Source organism: Taurulus bubalis (assembly GCF_910589615.1).
Source record: "Taurulus bubalis genome assembly, chromosome: 19".
NCBI classification, from domain to species: Eukaryota; Metazoa; Chordata; class Actinopteri; order Perciformes; family Cottidae; genus Taurulus; species Taurulus bubalis.
The window spans coordinates 10,910,253-10,925,184 of NC_136607.1; the positions used below are offsets into that span (position 1 = coordinate 10,910,253).

The 14,932-nt window shown below is 41.5% G+C and overlaps 2 protein-coding genes across 2 annotated transcripts; one reads left to right on the forward strand and one right to left on the reverse strand.

The window, feature by feature from the left end:
- Positions 1 to 855: 855 nt before the first annotated feature.
- LOC306751259 (keratin, type I cytoskeletal 18) lies at positions 856 to 6,799 on the forward strand (the record flags this gene model as incomplete). Its single annotated transcript, XM_079234817.1, has 9 exons — positions 856 to 1,119; positions 1,249 to 1,374; positions 1,874 to 1,956; positions 2,567 to 2,723; positions 3,778 to 3,942; positions 4,232 to 4,357; positions 5,250 to 5,467; positions 5,594 to 5,622; positions 6,684 to 6,799. The coding sequence occupies 9 exons, from the start codon at positions 856 to 858 to the stop codon at positions 6,797 to 6,799; spliced, it is 1,284 nt and encodes a 427-aa protein (XP_079090943.1).
- Positions 6,800 to 12,815: 6,016 nt separating this feature from the next.
- Positions 12,816 to 14,137, reverse strand: rbp4l (retinol binding protein 4, like; the record flags this gene model as incomplete). The annotated part of the gene is made up of 4 exons (XM_079234943.1): positions 12,816 to 13,039; positions 13,133 to 13,245; positions 13,791 to 13,927; positions 14,021 to 14,137. The coding sequence occupies 4 exons, from the start codon at positions 14,135 to 14,137 to the stop codon at positions 12,816 to 12,818; spliced, it is 591 nt and encodes a 196-aa protein (XP_079091069.1).
- Positions 14,138 to 14,932: the final 795 nt, after the last annotated feature.

Genomic DNA, 14,932 nt, shown 5'->3' on the forward strand with positions numbered 1-14,932 from the left:
ATGTGAACACCTGTTACACATACCATCAAATGAGGTTTATAAGGAGGAGATAAAATATGAGGTATTTATACAAAGTGAGAATTTTTCTTTTTTGTGCACCTGATCTGAACAGAGACACCACATGCATCTTATTTTATAACATTTAACCATGTCTCCATTAGTCTTAACCTTTCGGAAATCTCTTTTTTTGGAGACACTTTTTTATCTCTTCACTCTTTTTTTCTGTTTTCATGAATCCTCCATTAGTTTCTTCTTGAATATAAAATGCACCTTATTATCATAGTAATGGACTACGTGAGAGCGCTCTTAGTCCCGGTGAGAGGCTCTCCTTCGACCCGGGGTTGAGCTTTGCTCATTTCCATTTAGATTTTACACTGACTTGAGTTGAAGCTGTATTTGAATGGAGCCGAGATGGACAGACTGAAGAGGCTGTGACTGTCTTCCATGCAGATGGTTCATTTGAAAAGCCACTAGCCGGCCAAATGTACACTCATTGAAAGACGCCTTTCATCATTTTTAGTGGTCTTGAATATAAGGTCCTTGCATTTAGCTGCCAAATGCTGGAATAAAACACATTTACTTAAGGGCCACAAAAGAGCTTTTCCACAGCCACATCTCATGTAGTTGAAATGGCTGCATTAAGTCTGGTATTTGAAGTATTTCCCTCATGACACACATTTGAACATCCATCCAGTGTCTATTCAGAGAGGTGAACTTTTAGCAGCTGTGATGGATGTAACACATGTGCTCTTGTTCTGTTTCTCTCTTCATGTAATGCCTCCGCTTTTTCTTAACAAGTTCAACATTTCCATGAGTTGTTCATCGTCGTTTCCTCTTGCCTCACAGCCCCTCATCATGTCCTCCAGCATGTCAGTGAGAAGCTTCTCTGTGAACCGTCAGCCCTCCTTTTCCAGTCGCTCTTTGATGGACACGGGCCGCGCTCGCTCCCGCGCTTCTGTGTCGTTCACTGCAAGCAGCCCTTTGAATCGTTCGACCTCCGTCAGCCAGGATCTCAACGGGCCAACAAGCCTGCAACTTAATGGCCTTCACGGCAACAGCATCAACGATAAGGAAGCCATGCAGAGCCTGAACAACCGTCTGGCCAACTACCTGGACAAGGTCTGACGCATAATTAAGTTGTTGTTCGGCAGCCAAATGGCTGATCGTATATGTCTCTATTGTCACCACTAGTAGATGGCTGAAACACTATGATCATCAAACTGTCTCTTTCTCTTTGTCTTCCTCTAGGTGCGTTCACTGGAGCGCTCCAACGCAGACCTGGAGATCAAGATCAAGCAGGTGATGCTTGACCGCATTCCCAAAGGTCATGACCTTGATTCCATGATGGCCCAAGCTCATGCTGTTGAGCAAGAGGTAGGCATGAAGGGACGTGCAACCACACCAGACATACATTATGCAGACCAGCACTCTGACTGTCAGTCTGTAAGAAGTTTTCTGCCAATGAACAAAGCTGAAGGTTCATGACGACGGCATTTGGTATTTTACATACCCAAAACCCCAATGCAAATATGGACATGTGCAGGAGCTGCATCACTTGATCCATCCGAGACAGAACCTTGACCTCCGCTTGATCTTTGAGATGACTGCATGAAGTTAATCATTATTTTTGCCTATTTTGACCAAATGGAAAACAAGTTACCGTTTAATGAAAATGTAATGCGTTATCTCATTGGACAATCAATGATTCAAACCGTCATGAGTCTTTTGAAACATTAGCACCCCCACTTTCACTGCCAGTTTACCTTTAAACGTGAGTGTACATGAAGCATAAAATGCACACGACTTTTCTGTAAAGACTGAATTTAATGAATGATGTTAAAGTCTTTTGTTTCTCTACTTTGATATTCGGCAGGTGAGGAAGAGGAACTTGGAAAATGCTCGTCTCATGTTAGAGATTGACAATGCTAAACTGGCTGCGGATGACTTCAGAATCAAGTGAGTGGTTAATGATTAAAGTATGACGGTGGAAAACTGAAACTAGATTTGTTTGTCTGTATTTTTCTCTTTGAGCACTGTAGAGTGTAATCCAGGTCTTTGATTTATGTTATCATACATCTGCTTCACACAATGGCAGCTACTGGGCATTTGTAATATCTGCAGCATGCTAGGATTCCCATAATATTAAAGTGACTAATATTTGTTACATTTATTGTAATATTGCATCAACTTCTTCTACATTGATTATTGAATATCGACTGAAGTATTGATGCAGATTTTCATTATTTTTAGCAATAATAATTGGAAAAACATCATGATTTAGACTGCTTTAACCATTTATTTCCTCCTTTATCCCGATAACGTCAGAGTGCATAGAGATTCTTGAGATTTGAGTTCTTTGAAAGTTATGCAAAGAGATGTTATGAGATAGACAGAACTATATCTTATCTTCTTTTATATATACATTTTTGTTTTCCTTCTGCAGACATATCAAAGCTTTGAAGGTTAGATTTAGCTACATGAGGCCTTTTGTAAGCCATTGTAAAGAAAGTAAATAAACATTAAGTATTCTGTTTTCTGCCATTTTCTCTCTGTATCTGGACGTTAGGTGGGAGACAGAACTAGTGATGTGTCAGTCTGTGGAGAGAGACTGTGTTGCTCTGAAAAAGGCCAAGACCGACCACGAGCAGATCATAGCCTCCCTGAGAGGAGATCTGGACAGCCTGAAAGAAGAACTTTACTTCCTTAAGAAAAACCACGAGGAGGTGAGTCTGATGTGTAACTATGCCTGTACTTGTTTCTTAACCATTCTCTTTTCTTCTTCACCCACAATTCGATGGTGTGCAGGTCTTTTAACACACTGTTTATCACATTTACTTCTCCATTACTCAACATGGGCCTCGTCTCGTTTTCATTTTGGGCCTCTCTCTCATTCTGCAACCTGCGCTCACAAACAACAAGCTGTTTGATCGGGCTGGCCCAGTTTGGTGGACTCATGAGGTCCTATTTAGAGCCTAAGAGGACAGATACAACGTGTATGGAGGGGGTAATAAAGAGAGTGGCGGTTATCTGGTTACTCTGGACAAAAGAAGCAGGTGGATCTGGTTTCCCAAACCTGCCCTTTCGGCCCAATCAGCTGATCCGAGGCGTCCGGACTACTGTCCTTTGGGGGTGAATAAGAAACTCAGATTAACTTACCCCCTCTCACCAAGACAAGGATTGATCTCCTACTTACTAAAACACAATGTGAACACAACTGTACCGATCCACTTCATGAGAATTAATTTCACTGACTGAGACTGGATTATTTAGGATTGTGTTGATCCTGGAATACAACATACACATGTATTACCTATGCACACTTATTTTACAGTTGCTTATTTGTCTTATTTTACCACATGTGAAGGTTTTGACCCTGTCCAAAGTGAGGAAAGTAGACTATTGATGCCATTTATGTTGAAAGTATAGCAACCCCCCCCCCCCCCCCCCCTCTAGCAACTTGTGTGTGCTAGAGCGTGTGCGTGGCAAAGAAACAAAAGTGAAAGAGATCCACTAAATAATCATGAATAGAGTTTAGTGTGAGCTGAAAGGCCAGAGGTAAGGTGAGCTTGGCCCCATCAACTATTGATGGAGAACACCTACATTATGAAGATGTCCTCACATCCTCTGTGCCACCCTGCTGTGAAGGATCCACTATTCCTGATTCCAAATGTATATTCACACACTTACAACTTAAAGTGTAGGTTATTTAAATTAAAAAAAATAAACATATAAACATACTGTGACAAAAGATATGAAGTTATATGTTTCCCCCTGCAGGAGCTGGAGCAGATGAAGTCTCGCATTGCCAAGGATGAGGTGACTGTGGAGGTGGACTCGGCCACCGGGCCGGAGCTGGGCACCGTTCTGTCTGACCTGCGTTCCCAGTATGAGGGGATTGTCAAGAACAACAAGGACCAAACAGACCAGTGGTACCGCAAGAAGGTTAGGGGAGCAAGATAAATATATTCAATCAAGGGATTCCCTATAATAGGTCTGCAACTTACAAATTATCATATGTACAATTAATCACAAATGCTTTTATGGCTTCATTGGAATATTTAGTTAGCTACACCTGACTCATTCTATTGCATCAAAGTTTGTGAAAAGGCCGAGACAAAGTATAAATAAACACTATAATCAGAGAAGAAATGGGGAAGCAGGATCGTATACTACAATACATGCATTTTCAGTAGAGTGTACATTCCTGTGGTGTTTGTTGTGTCCTGTCCAGCTGGAGACGGTGCAGAATGACGTGAAGGAGAGCAACGAGGCTCTGAGAGGCGCTCAGAGCGAGCTGATCGAGAGGCAGCGCTTCCTGCAGAACCTGGAGGTGGAGCTGGAGGGTCTGCACAAACAGGTGAGCTGCTACAACTGAGAAGCGAGGGGGGAATTGTCCCGCAGACACACATGAGACAGAAGAGGATTTCATTAACTTTTCTTTAACTGTGGTGAAAGAGAGCTTTTGGTGAATGAGGTGTCTCCACGTCGACACAAATGAAGAAAGTGCACATGTTTTCACACCTTTTGGATGGCTGAAGAGAATTGAAGATTGATGTTTAGAAAAGGAAGCTGAACAATATGCACATTGCAGCACAATCATATTGCTTGTTCCCCTTCCTGCAAGCAGAAGCCTGACATAGTTGTATTTTGGTTTTAAAATAATCGTGCACGTGATGTTTCTACACTTGCAGCTGTGCAAACAAAACCTAATGAACATAAAGCAGTGCAAACACCACAACCATTACTTTAAAGTATGACTATGAGTGTTACCTTTTCACAATGCCTTGATGAATTATGGCTTGCTGTTAAAGGGATTTGTCAGATACAACACAGGAAATCCCAACAGAAGCTCAGGTTCCGTGTCCATACACCAGTTTATTTTGACTTGACGTCAACGTCTGAGAAATTTAATTTAGTTTTTGGCTCTTCTAATCCTGTGTTGATAGTACACATGTTCTCCCACGCTAATAAGTCATGCGAGACATGGCGGATTCAGTTGCTAAATTGTCTGTGGGTGAGTTTCAGTGGTGAGATGGGTAATCATGCAGTAATTTGTTTTGGATGCCAAGGCCATGCCAGCTCACAGGTATTTGTTGATAATGGTTTGGGAAGTCATTTTAGGATCAGGAGCCGCTGAGGTTTTTATTTCTACTGGCAAACACCTTGGAGGAAATGTGACCATTAAAAGTACACAATGGAGTCAGGTAAGGCGGGTCGGCTCTCTCACTAAGTCCCCTTTCTCTCCTCAGGTAGTGGCGCTGGAAGGTAACCTGGGTGAGACAGGCCATAAATACTCCTCTGAGATGGAGCGGCTGCAGGCCACCCTGAGCCAAATGGAGGATGACCTCTCGCAGCTCAGGCTGGACATGCAGCGCACCAAGACCGACTACGAGCAGCTCCTGCGCATCAAGCAGAACCTGGAGATGGAGATCGCCACCTACAGGCGCCTGCTGGAGGGAGAGGAGGCGTAAGTTTTATCGTCCGATGAGCGATAAAGCGGAAAGGCACATTTTTTTTAACTATTCTCACAAATGTGTTTAACTTGTTTTCAAGTCAATTTAAAATTCTAACATGTTTCCTTTCTGCCCCTCAGAGTCAAGGAAGTTCCTCCTCCACCAAAAAGTGAGCACTTGGCTTTTAATATCTAACAGATTTGACAGATTAAAAAAATACTAAAGTCACTGCTGGTATGTCAAAGCAACAGACTTCCAAGCACAGTATGAAGCACAGCCAAGAGTAAAGCACTGCTCATTCAGATATTCTTATCACAACCTGAATGAAACAGGGAGGCAAAGAGTGAGTAAAGCTGTAATGATGAAGGAGATAAGTACAGCAAACTGTTCACATACGTTTATGTTGTAATTTGACAGCGTTGAAGTGAGGCGGATAGTCAGACACATATGCACACACCCAATTGGCCCAGGATTAATGACTGTTTTATGCACCTCAAAACAATGCAAACGCCACTAACAGCTCAGCTCCTATAGCAACAATGGGTGGGTGTGAAAACATTTATTCCAATGTTGTACCTCACGACATTGGGATAAATGTGTTCACACCCACCTTTTGAATAAGACACAGGAACAACGTGTAACTGTGTCTTAATCCGACTGACTCATGCTGCTGGATTGGCGAGCTGCAATGTTCAACGTCAAAAGAACAAAGAACAACACAGACCAAAGACTGACGCCTTTAAGAGTCTTTCGTGAGACAGAAGAGTTTAAGAGTTAAAGACGTTTTTCAAACAACACATAGTTCTTCACCATCATATGCACACAGAAGCTCAGTGTGCAACAAATCAAACAGAAGAATTAAAATGGTGAAAGTGCAGTGACTGAGGAGGCGATACTCAGGCACATGATTAAACACATATTACAGAGGAATGTGGGATTAAAATGACACACCTCATTTTAATTCCCCTTCTCGTCTCACTGCCTTTAATATTTTCTCTCCTCCTCTCTCATACCACCTCATTGTCTCATCTCTTTTTGTTCCATCTCATATCATCAAACCTTTATCTTCTCTCCTCCATCGTCTCTTTTCATCGCAGCTTACTTTCTCACCAGTGTAAATCCCATTTTAACGAGTCGTTTCAACTCATTTAATTGAATATCATTCAACATCATCCTGTTTTCCTCTTTTCTCATCTTCCATCTCATCTCATGTCATCTGTGTCTGTGCAGAAGAGCCTGATATTCGCACCAGGAAGATTGTGAAGGTGGTGACTCAGACGATGATCAACGGCAAAGTGGTGGACGAATCCAGCGAGGTGGAGCAGATCGAGGAGACCAAGAAATAGAACGAGGGAACAGAAAGATGCAGAAAATGACACAGAGCTGGGCTGGGGAACATCATTTATCCTTGCAACTGAGAAAATATTGTTTTGAATATAGAGGATTTTTTAGGGGAATTGCTTGACTATGAATGTTTTGTGTTTTCAGTAAAATGCTTCCCCACCGTTGACTTACCAGTGACGCTTTGATCAAATATTTGTTTCTGGAGTAAATGCAACAGACAGTATATGTCCAGCACTGATATAACTATGCATGCGTATATCCATTTAGAATAGAAAGATGTCTGTGTTTTTGTGTGAGAGCAACTAACCATCTTCATACTGTCTTATTAATAAAATGCTGTTTAAACAATATATTTATTACTTAGTGTGGACAAGTTTACTTTATTAAATGTAATGCATTCCTTTACTCCTTTTGCAACACTATTGTTCAATTGTCTCAATTTGTACTCTGACTAAATAAAGTGTATTTAATCCATGTCTTGTGTACTCATCTATTCTAACTTAGAATATACATTGCTTTTATGCTGAAATCAGCAAATGGCAATATGCAGTGTCTTCAGTGGACTCAGTTCTGGGGCTACTGTGATGTTGCAGCTGGGTTTTTTGCTCAGGTTGCATATTAGAGTAATTAGATAAGAGTCTAAACCTTGTATGCACGGCAGTGCTTTTATTTTCTGACATACCAACACTAACATGCAGATGTTTACCATGTTCACCATCTTAGAGGAAGACAACCTTTCACCTGATGATGGGGTTAGAGGAGGTCAGGAGACCAAAGTAATTATGATTGATCCTGTGGGGACCATGAATGTCTGGACAAAAGCTCATACCAATCAATTCAATAGGTGTTTAGATATTTCGGTCTGGGCCAAAGTAGTGGACTGACCAACAGTGTGTGGCTTAAAGTCACAGAAACATAATTATCCAGATACTTAAAAAAAGTAATTATACATACAAACATAAACACTGAGTACAAGGTTACTTAGAAGATGTATGCACATAAAATGTATACACGCAATAGTGACCGTAAAAAAAAGTTTAAAATGTTACTGAATGATGTATTAATATATTTCCAACAAATATTTAAATAAAATATGTGCAGTGTCACATGTCTAGTGTAAATGGTCACATGACGAAAGGATGTCTGCATCTAAGCTCTTAATCATCCTCCTTAAGGTGTCTAATCATGATATAAGCATTTGCAATTACTCAGATCTGCAGAAGTTCAAACCAAGCAAAAGGTGATGTTAGTAACTTTGATTGTGACTGGTTGTTGGTGCCAGACGGGCTGGTTTGAGTTTATCAGAAACTGCTGATCTAATAGGATTTTCACTCAAAATCATTCCTAGGGTTTACAGAGAATGGTTTGAAAAAAATTACAATATCCAACATTGGACAATAGAAGATTGTATAAACTTTGCCTGCTCTTTACAGGTGATGTAGTTCGGACTGCAAACGCCAAGGGCTCATAGATGTTGAGTATCGCCCAAAGATCCGGATAATTCTATCGTTAAGTATCTTGGGGTCTAGTTCAGGGGTGGGAGTAACATGGAGAAGGAAATGGGCAGACGGTTCCGTGCGTATAATGTGTTGATGAATGAGTTCTCCTTTTCACAGTAACCCTATTTACGATGTACATTTTGAATCCTGCAGTGCTGCAATAATGGACATAAGTCCTGATGCAAAAGTGCAGGTAAAATAATGCATTACTCCTTTATACACATAACCTGCAAAAGAAAAAGCTGCAGTAAGGCCTTTTATCAAAGTTACTGCAGTGATGAAAAAATAAAAGAAAAAAGGGAGACGATGATAACAAAAGAAGAGGAGAGACACATTTGCTTTATAATTAGTGCTGTTGTCAACCTACCATGCAATCTGTCCCACAGTTATTATGAAGGTGGACACATCTGTTGCCATTGAAGTTAGGTGTGAAGTAATGTCTCTATCAGCCAAACATACTGCAGCTCTTTCATCATAGACACACTCTTGTAATAATAATAATAATAATACTATGATTAGACAGAGTTGTAAAATAAAAGCAGCCAATGTATGTGTTGGGTCATGCAACTGAGACAAATGATTCAGAATGACTTGCATTGTTGTGGTCTTCATGTCTGGCTTTTACTCCACTTGAGAGACTCTGATACATCCGAGGATCACTCAATAAGCACGTCCGACCTTTGCACACACACTCAGGTGTGTCATGACATTACAACCCAACTGTGACTTCCATCAACCATAAATCAACCCTATGGTTTAGCGGCATGATCTTTGGAGCGGGGTCACAGAGGTCACCGTCTCCTAAAACCGTCATGAGCAAAAGTCAAAGGGAAGGAAACCAAAACGGATTTAGAAATGTTGCTTTAAAAAAGCAGAGGCTTTAAAGCTTGCTCTACAACAGCGGTTCCCAAACTTTTTAGGCCACGCACCCCCTTCTACATCCCGACCGGGTTCACACACTAGGGGGTTCACGCACCCCCAATCCCCAACACGCAGCAAAAAAACGCAACAGAGCCTATTTATAGCCGCATAAAATCGGACCAATGCGAGAACTGTTTGCTTGCGCGTGGCGTTTTTTACAAGATTTTGTCCGCTGTATAAATTTCAGTTACACAAGGCGTCACTTTTAAAGAGCAATAAGGATGGCGAGGACACACGCACAGTCTCAGAGGCAGATTGCATTTCACATTTATTTACTTAAACACAGTAAGCCACGTAAAGAACAAAGAGTGGCACATGCATAGGCTCAGAAACAGGTATAAATAAAAAAGGAGGAGTCCATATGAGGATTTTCACATGCAGTGCAGGTGGCTCAGCCTGCAGCAAGAGAGATAGAGAGGGAGAGGGAGGGGTAGAAAGTGAGAGACTCACGTGAATGAGACTGCAATTGTTTTTGGCTGTTTTGTAACTCTTCCAATTTTGATCTAAAAAATGTAAGGGGCTTCTGACTTGCACTGGCATGCTTGGTGTTCAGGTGGCGGCGCAAATAAGAGGCTTCAGACAGCTGTTAGCCAGAACCTCAATGCACAACAACTGATGCTCACTCTCGTTTCCTCTTTTTTCACCTTGACTCCGCGATGGGCCTCTGTGCTCCCGGTTTGTCTGTGATATCCCTTCCTCCTTCTCGGTCTCCTCCGTCTCCTCTTTCTCCGACTCTCGGTCGATTTCTTCTCCCGGTCTCTCCCCAACGCACCTCTCCGTTTCTCTCGCCTCCGGTTCCTCACTCTCTCTCTGTCCCTCTCCTCTTTTATTACTGATAGCTTCAGATGTCCCACCTGACAGCTTCCCCGATTTCAGCCAGTTTAACATATTTTCATGGATGTTGCTGAATGAATGAAATGACATTAGGTGCACAAGCTAGGGTCGCTAGTGTGTACGTAAAAGACAGTCTGGCGGCCGGACCAGAAGTGCATCTATTTATTAAATTGTACGTTTTTAATTTTAAATTTAAATCTGACAAAGGGAATTTTTATAATTAAAAAATCCTACTTAATTTTTTTTTAATAATGTTTAATATAAATTATTACATCATTAGACCACCATTACATTTTTCCTCTCGCGCACCCCCTAGAGGCAGCACCAGACTTTGGGAATCCCTGCTCTACAATACAAAGTGAAACTGGTGTTTTAGAATTACTTACATGTAGAGTATTTGTTTTTAAACATCCTAAATAGAAAATGGTGTATGGATATAGGGACTAAATGTGATCCCTAAAACACAAATTGTCTCCAGCCTCAGGTTATTGGCATGAGCTCCATGTTGTCCCTCCCCAGACATTGTGATAACAGCCTTGCATGTTGTTTACAGAGCAATTAGAGTGATTTGTCAAAACCCATGGGCAGATTCCTGGTCGGCAACTCAAAGAGGAAGACAGAAAGCCAGGTGAGTCTGAAGGAGCAGAAACATGTAGTCAATAAAGTCATTGAGGAGAAACTGAGAAATATCTCACTCTGCTGTCCAGTGATCATAACAACAGTAATTTAACATGCATCAGGGGCATTTATTATTTGAATGCCTCGCACATCTACCCTTCAAGCCAAGTGAAGCCTGATATGTATAAATTAAAGGTGTCAATTTTAGAAAATGAGTCCCCTTTGTAGCCGCTTTAAAGGAACAATTTCCCTCAATTGGAAAGTATTGACAGTGAACCATTGACATTTGTTCTGCAGGAAAACAGCATTTAAGATCTTTTAAATGACGTTGTTTATCACAGTATACAGACACTCATTACTGAAACACGGTACTGCACTGGGAACAGATTGAATGATCTCACTCACTTAGCATCCAATTACCTTTTCTTGTTTGTAATAAAACATACATTCTGCAGACTAAAACAGAAAACAGGGTAATTTGCACATAATACTAGCATATTGTGACAGCAATGTGAAATATTGCTGGCAACAATACAACATTTATTTTTGGTGGTACCTTCAGGTACCTTGGTTTCCTTAACAATAGTTTTTTTTCTGGAAAAAGCTGCAGAAGTCTTACAATCACATATATCCATTTGGTAAATATGTAACAAGAATATAAATGTCTTGAAGTATACACTTATTTCCCATTTCCAACCACACAGGAAGACACATACTCAGGTCCAGTTGGTATGACCACTCAGTGAATTTCTCTCTCGGTTAGAAATTAAATGGAAAATCTTCTTGTATCTTTTAAGTGGCCGCAGGTCGAGTACACAGGCAGCCGCCTCCTGTCTCTCTTCTGTTTTCTCCAGGGAGAGATAATGACGGCATGGTGAGTAGGAGACAGACAGATCATTGGATTAGGTGGTCTGGTGATGTTTCAAAAACAAGCTCACCTCCCATGTCTAGATGCTGCATTCAGGCTCCATGTACACAGTATGAGATCCCAACACAACACTACATTTTCAAGCAAACTGTAGTCAGATATTCATTTCTGCTTTCTGGTGTTGTACCATAACTGGTTACGTGAACAAGAACAGGCTTGTTCTTACTACTGTTCTTATTATTCAGTCAGATCACATCTCATCCCCACCCTGAGCCCATAATCACAAACACAACAGCAACACAATTATCTTTCCGTGCCCTACACCCCCCCCCCCCCCCCCCCCCCCCCCCTTCACCTGAGGCCCTGCACTTTTAAAAACAGAACTAAAATACACAACTCCTCCATGAATAGAGCACTAGCATCTCACACCATCTGCAGGATTATCCTGTTGACAGGATTATCCTGTTGATGTTGTGCAACACGCTGTAAAACAATGTTTGTTTCTATAGTGTGTAATCCTATCAGGATTACACACTATAGAAACAAACATTCTCCATTGGTCTTTCACTGTCGGCCATCTTGCTTCTCCCTTCATTTCCTTGAGTTGACAACATTTTACCTATTTAGTTATGCAAGCTGCTGGTGTGATCGTTGACCCTTGGATCATGCTAAGTAGCCAAACAGGTGAGTTCATGTAAGAGGACTAAGGTCTCTGCACATCAGACCACTAGTAAGCTTATTACTGATCCATGCCTATTGTGTTGTGTTTGGCTGAACTCTCTGGCACTCAGGAGGGATCACAATATGTTTTCAAGCCTCAACTGCTGACAAATATGTCTCTGTTTCAATGCTTCAAACAGCAATGTATTGTTACTAAGGATTTGATATACCATCACATATACATGTTTTGAAAGTGAACTTTTTTACAGCACAAAAAGGACACAATTCCTGTGATAATGTTTAGAAAAATATCCTTTTATTTTCTCTTTCAAAGCAGCAGTCACATTTTTCCTTGGACAAACAATGGATGAGGAGAAACAGAGGAGCAAATTAATTAAAACAACAGATGTAAATAGTTTTCCACTGTTACTTGATTATATTCTCGTGTTTTCCCCCCTCTCATTCTTTTTGATTTTTTCTGTATCTGTCCACTCACATTATCACTCTCACATACAGGCCTTTTTACTCATACACTCGTTTATTCTCCCTCTTCTTGCTTTCAAGCCTTCTAGACTGCAACCAGCTGGCTTCACCCTCTGCTCTGCTCTCTCCTTCTCCTTAGCAGGCTCCAGACTGCAGCACCGGCTGAAACTCTCCGGCCATGCAGATGTCGTCCTGTTTCTGACGGACGACGCGCTGGATGGCGGGAGGCAGGCCGCGGGGGTTCCTGGAGAACACAATGGCGTAGCCGTCCTCGCAGCTGCCGTCTTCCTTCAGGGTGCGGCAGGCGTAGGTGATGGCGTAGTTGTCGTAGTCGGTGTCGATCACCCAGTAGTTGTCACCTGGTTGGTAAAGGAAGGAAGAGGTTAGCAAGTGTGAAGAGGAGTGAGGAGATATGAGAGGGTTGTGAGGGTGAGTGTGTGTGCACAGCTGACCTCCACTGGACAGGTAGCTGGCCAGTCCCTGGTAGTTCATGAACATCTTGCCGGGGCTGGCAGGGTCGGGGACAGAGTACTGGGCGGCCATGTCAGCACACACAACCCAGAAGCTGCAACACACATGTCAGTGTCAAAGTGAACAATGTAGGCCGACAACAAATTAACAGTCTTTTAACATTGTCACTTTCTTGCAATTTTAAAACCCCAGAGGTTCTAATGACAGCAAACTGTATTATAGGCATATGCATATTAAAGTCTACATTTATTTCAGTATGCAGTGGCATAATTGCCTAAATCAGCTGAATGTCTTTAAGTTTGTTCGTAAAAGTGCATTCAAGCCCACATTCCGATGTAAAAAAATCTCCCTCTTCATCCTTCCTTTCTTCCTAATCCTCCATAATCCAGGGAAACCCCCATTTGTAGCTAATGCTGTTCAGAATGTGCTTTTATAAAACCACACCTGTTCCTAACAACTGACCCTGAAAAGTGAATCAAGAAGATCTTTGTGACCAAACTGACCATTTACTCTGATAGTAATGGGTTAAAAGAGAGGTGAGGTCAGGTGGTTTTCATTTGAATTATGTAATCTTATCTGTAGATAATGAGTGAAATAAAGCAGGGTGAAAAGTCTCTCTCAAGTCCCTCTCTGACTCACCCAAACAGAGTGACACGTCCCTTGGAGGAGGCGGTCATGGAGCCGTCATCATCAATGGTGTACTCAGCTGAGATGTTGTCCTGCAGGAACAGCCCCTCTGGATCTTTCTTCTGCAGTGCGTACCACTTTCCTGCATACTGCGACGAAAAAGAAGGAGGACAGTCAGAAAGGATTTTACTTATTTTTTTTCCCCAAACATACATGCTGTTGATGTGTTTCAATTCACTCACTCTCTTGGGGTCAAAGTCCCCTTTGACTGTGAAGCTGTCAACGACACAGGAGGCAGACAGGCAGTGCTCTACGCAGGACAGCACGACCAGCAGCAGGGCCAGTCTAGAGGATCCCATTCTGAAAGGAAATACACATTAGAGAGTTAGGACCAGACACAGACGGGTATGGTTCCCACACGGTTGCTGAAGTATCACTACTGACAGAAAATAATCCAACATCCCTCATCTTTTGTATACTAATTTACAATAATGCACCAACAATATATTTTCCCATTTGGTAGATGAAGAAAATTGTGACACCACATTACACAGTGCAGTGATTGTCAAATCTCTAATATCAACAGTCACAGCTGACAGAAGTAGAAAGTTGACATCAAGTGCACAGCACACTTTCAGAAAACACAATCATTGTGTTTGCTGATCACTTCAAATACAACTTGAAGAAAATCCACAAGTTACTAAGTAGAAGGTAAAATTAGTGTCTTACCTGTTTGAGTCAAAGAAGCAACAACAATTATAAACGCACTGTTTGTGGTTATCCACCAGATTGTGTCTTGTAGTTCTTGTGTGTGTGAGGCAGCCTTTATATACACCCTCCACAGACAAGCTTATGGCTAATTTTCATTCTCGGAACTAAATAAGGTGCTTAAATCTAGAGGTAATCCTGTTGGGTTGAAATACTTACTGTAATCTGGCTTCTACGCTGAAACCTGGCCAAGACTTTCTGTAAAAACAATCACACCTTTATGTAACTGAAACAAAATAAAACCGGCACATATCTGAGCAGGAGCACGTAGACATAAACAGAATTTGAATAAACGAATGGCACAGCACAGATAATAAATTAAATAAATAGATTTTCTCAACTATAGCGACAATTTTAAGTGTCAAAAATTGCTGCGACACAAAATG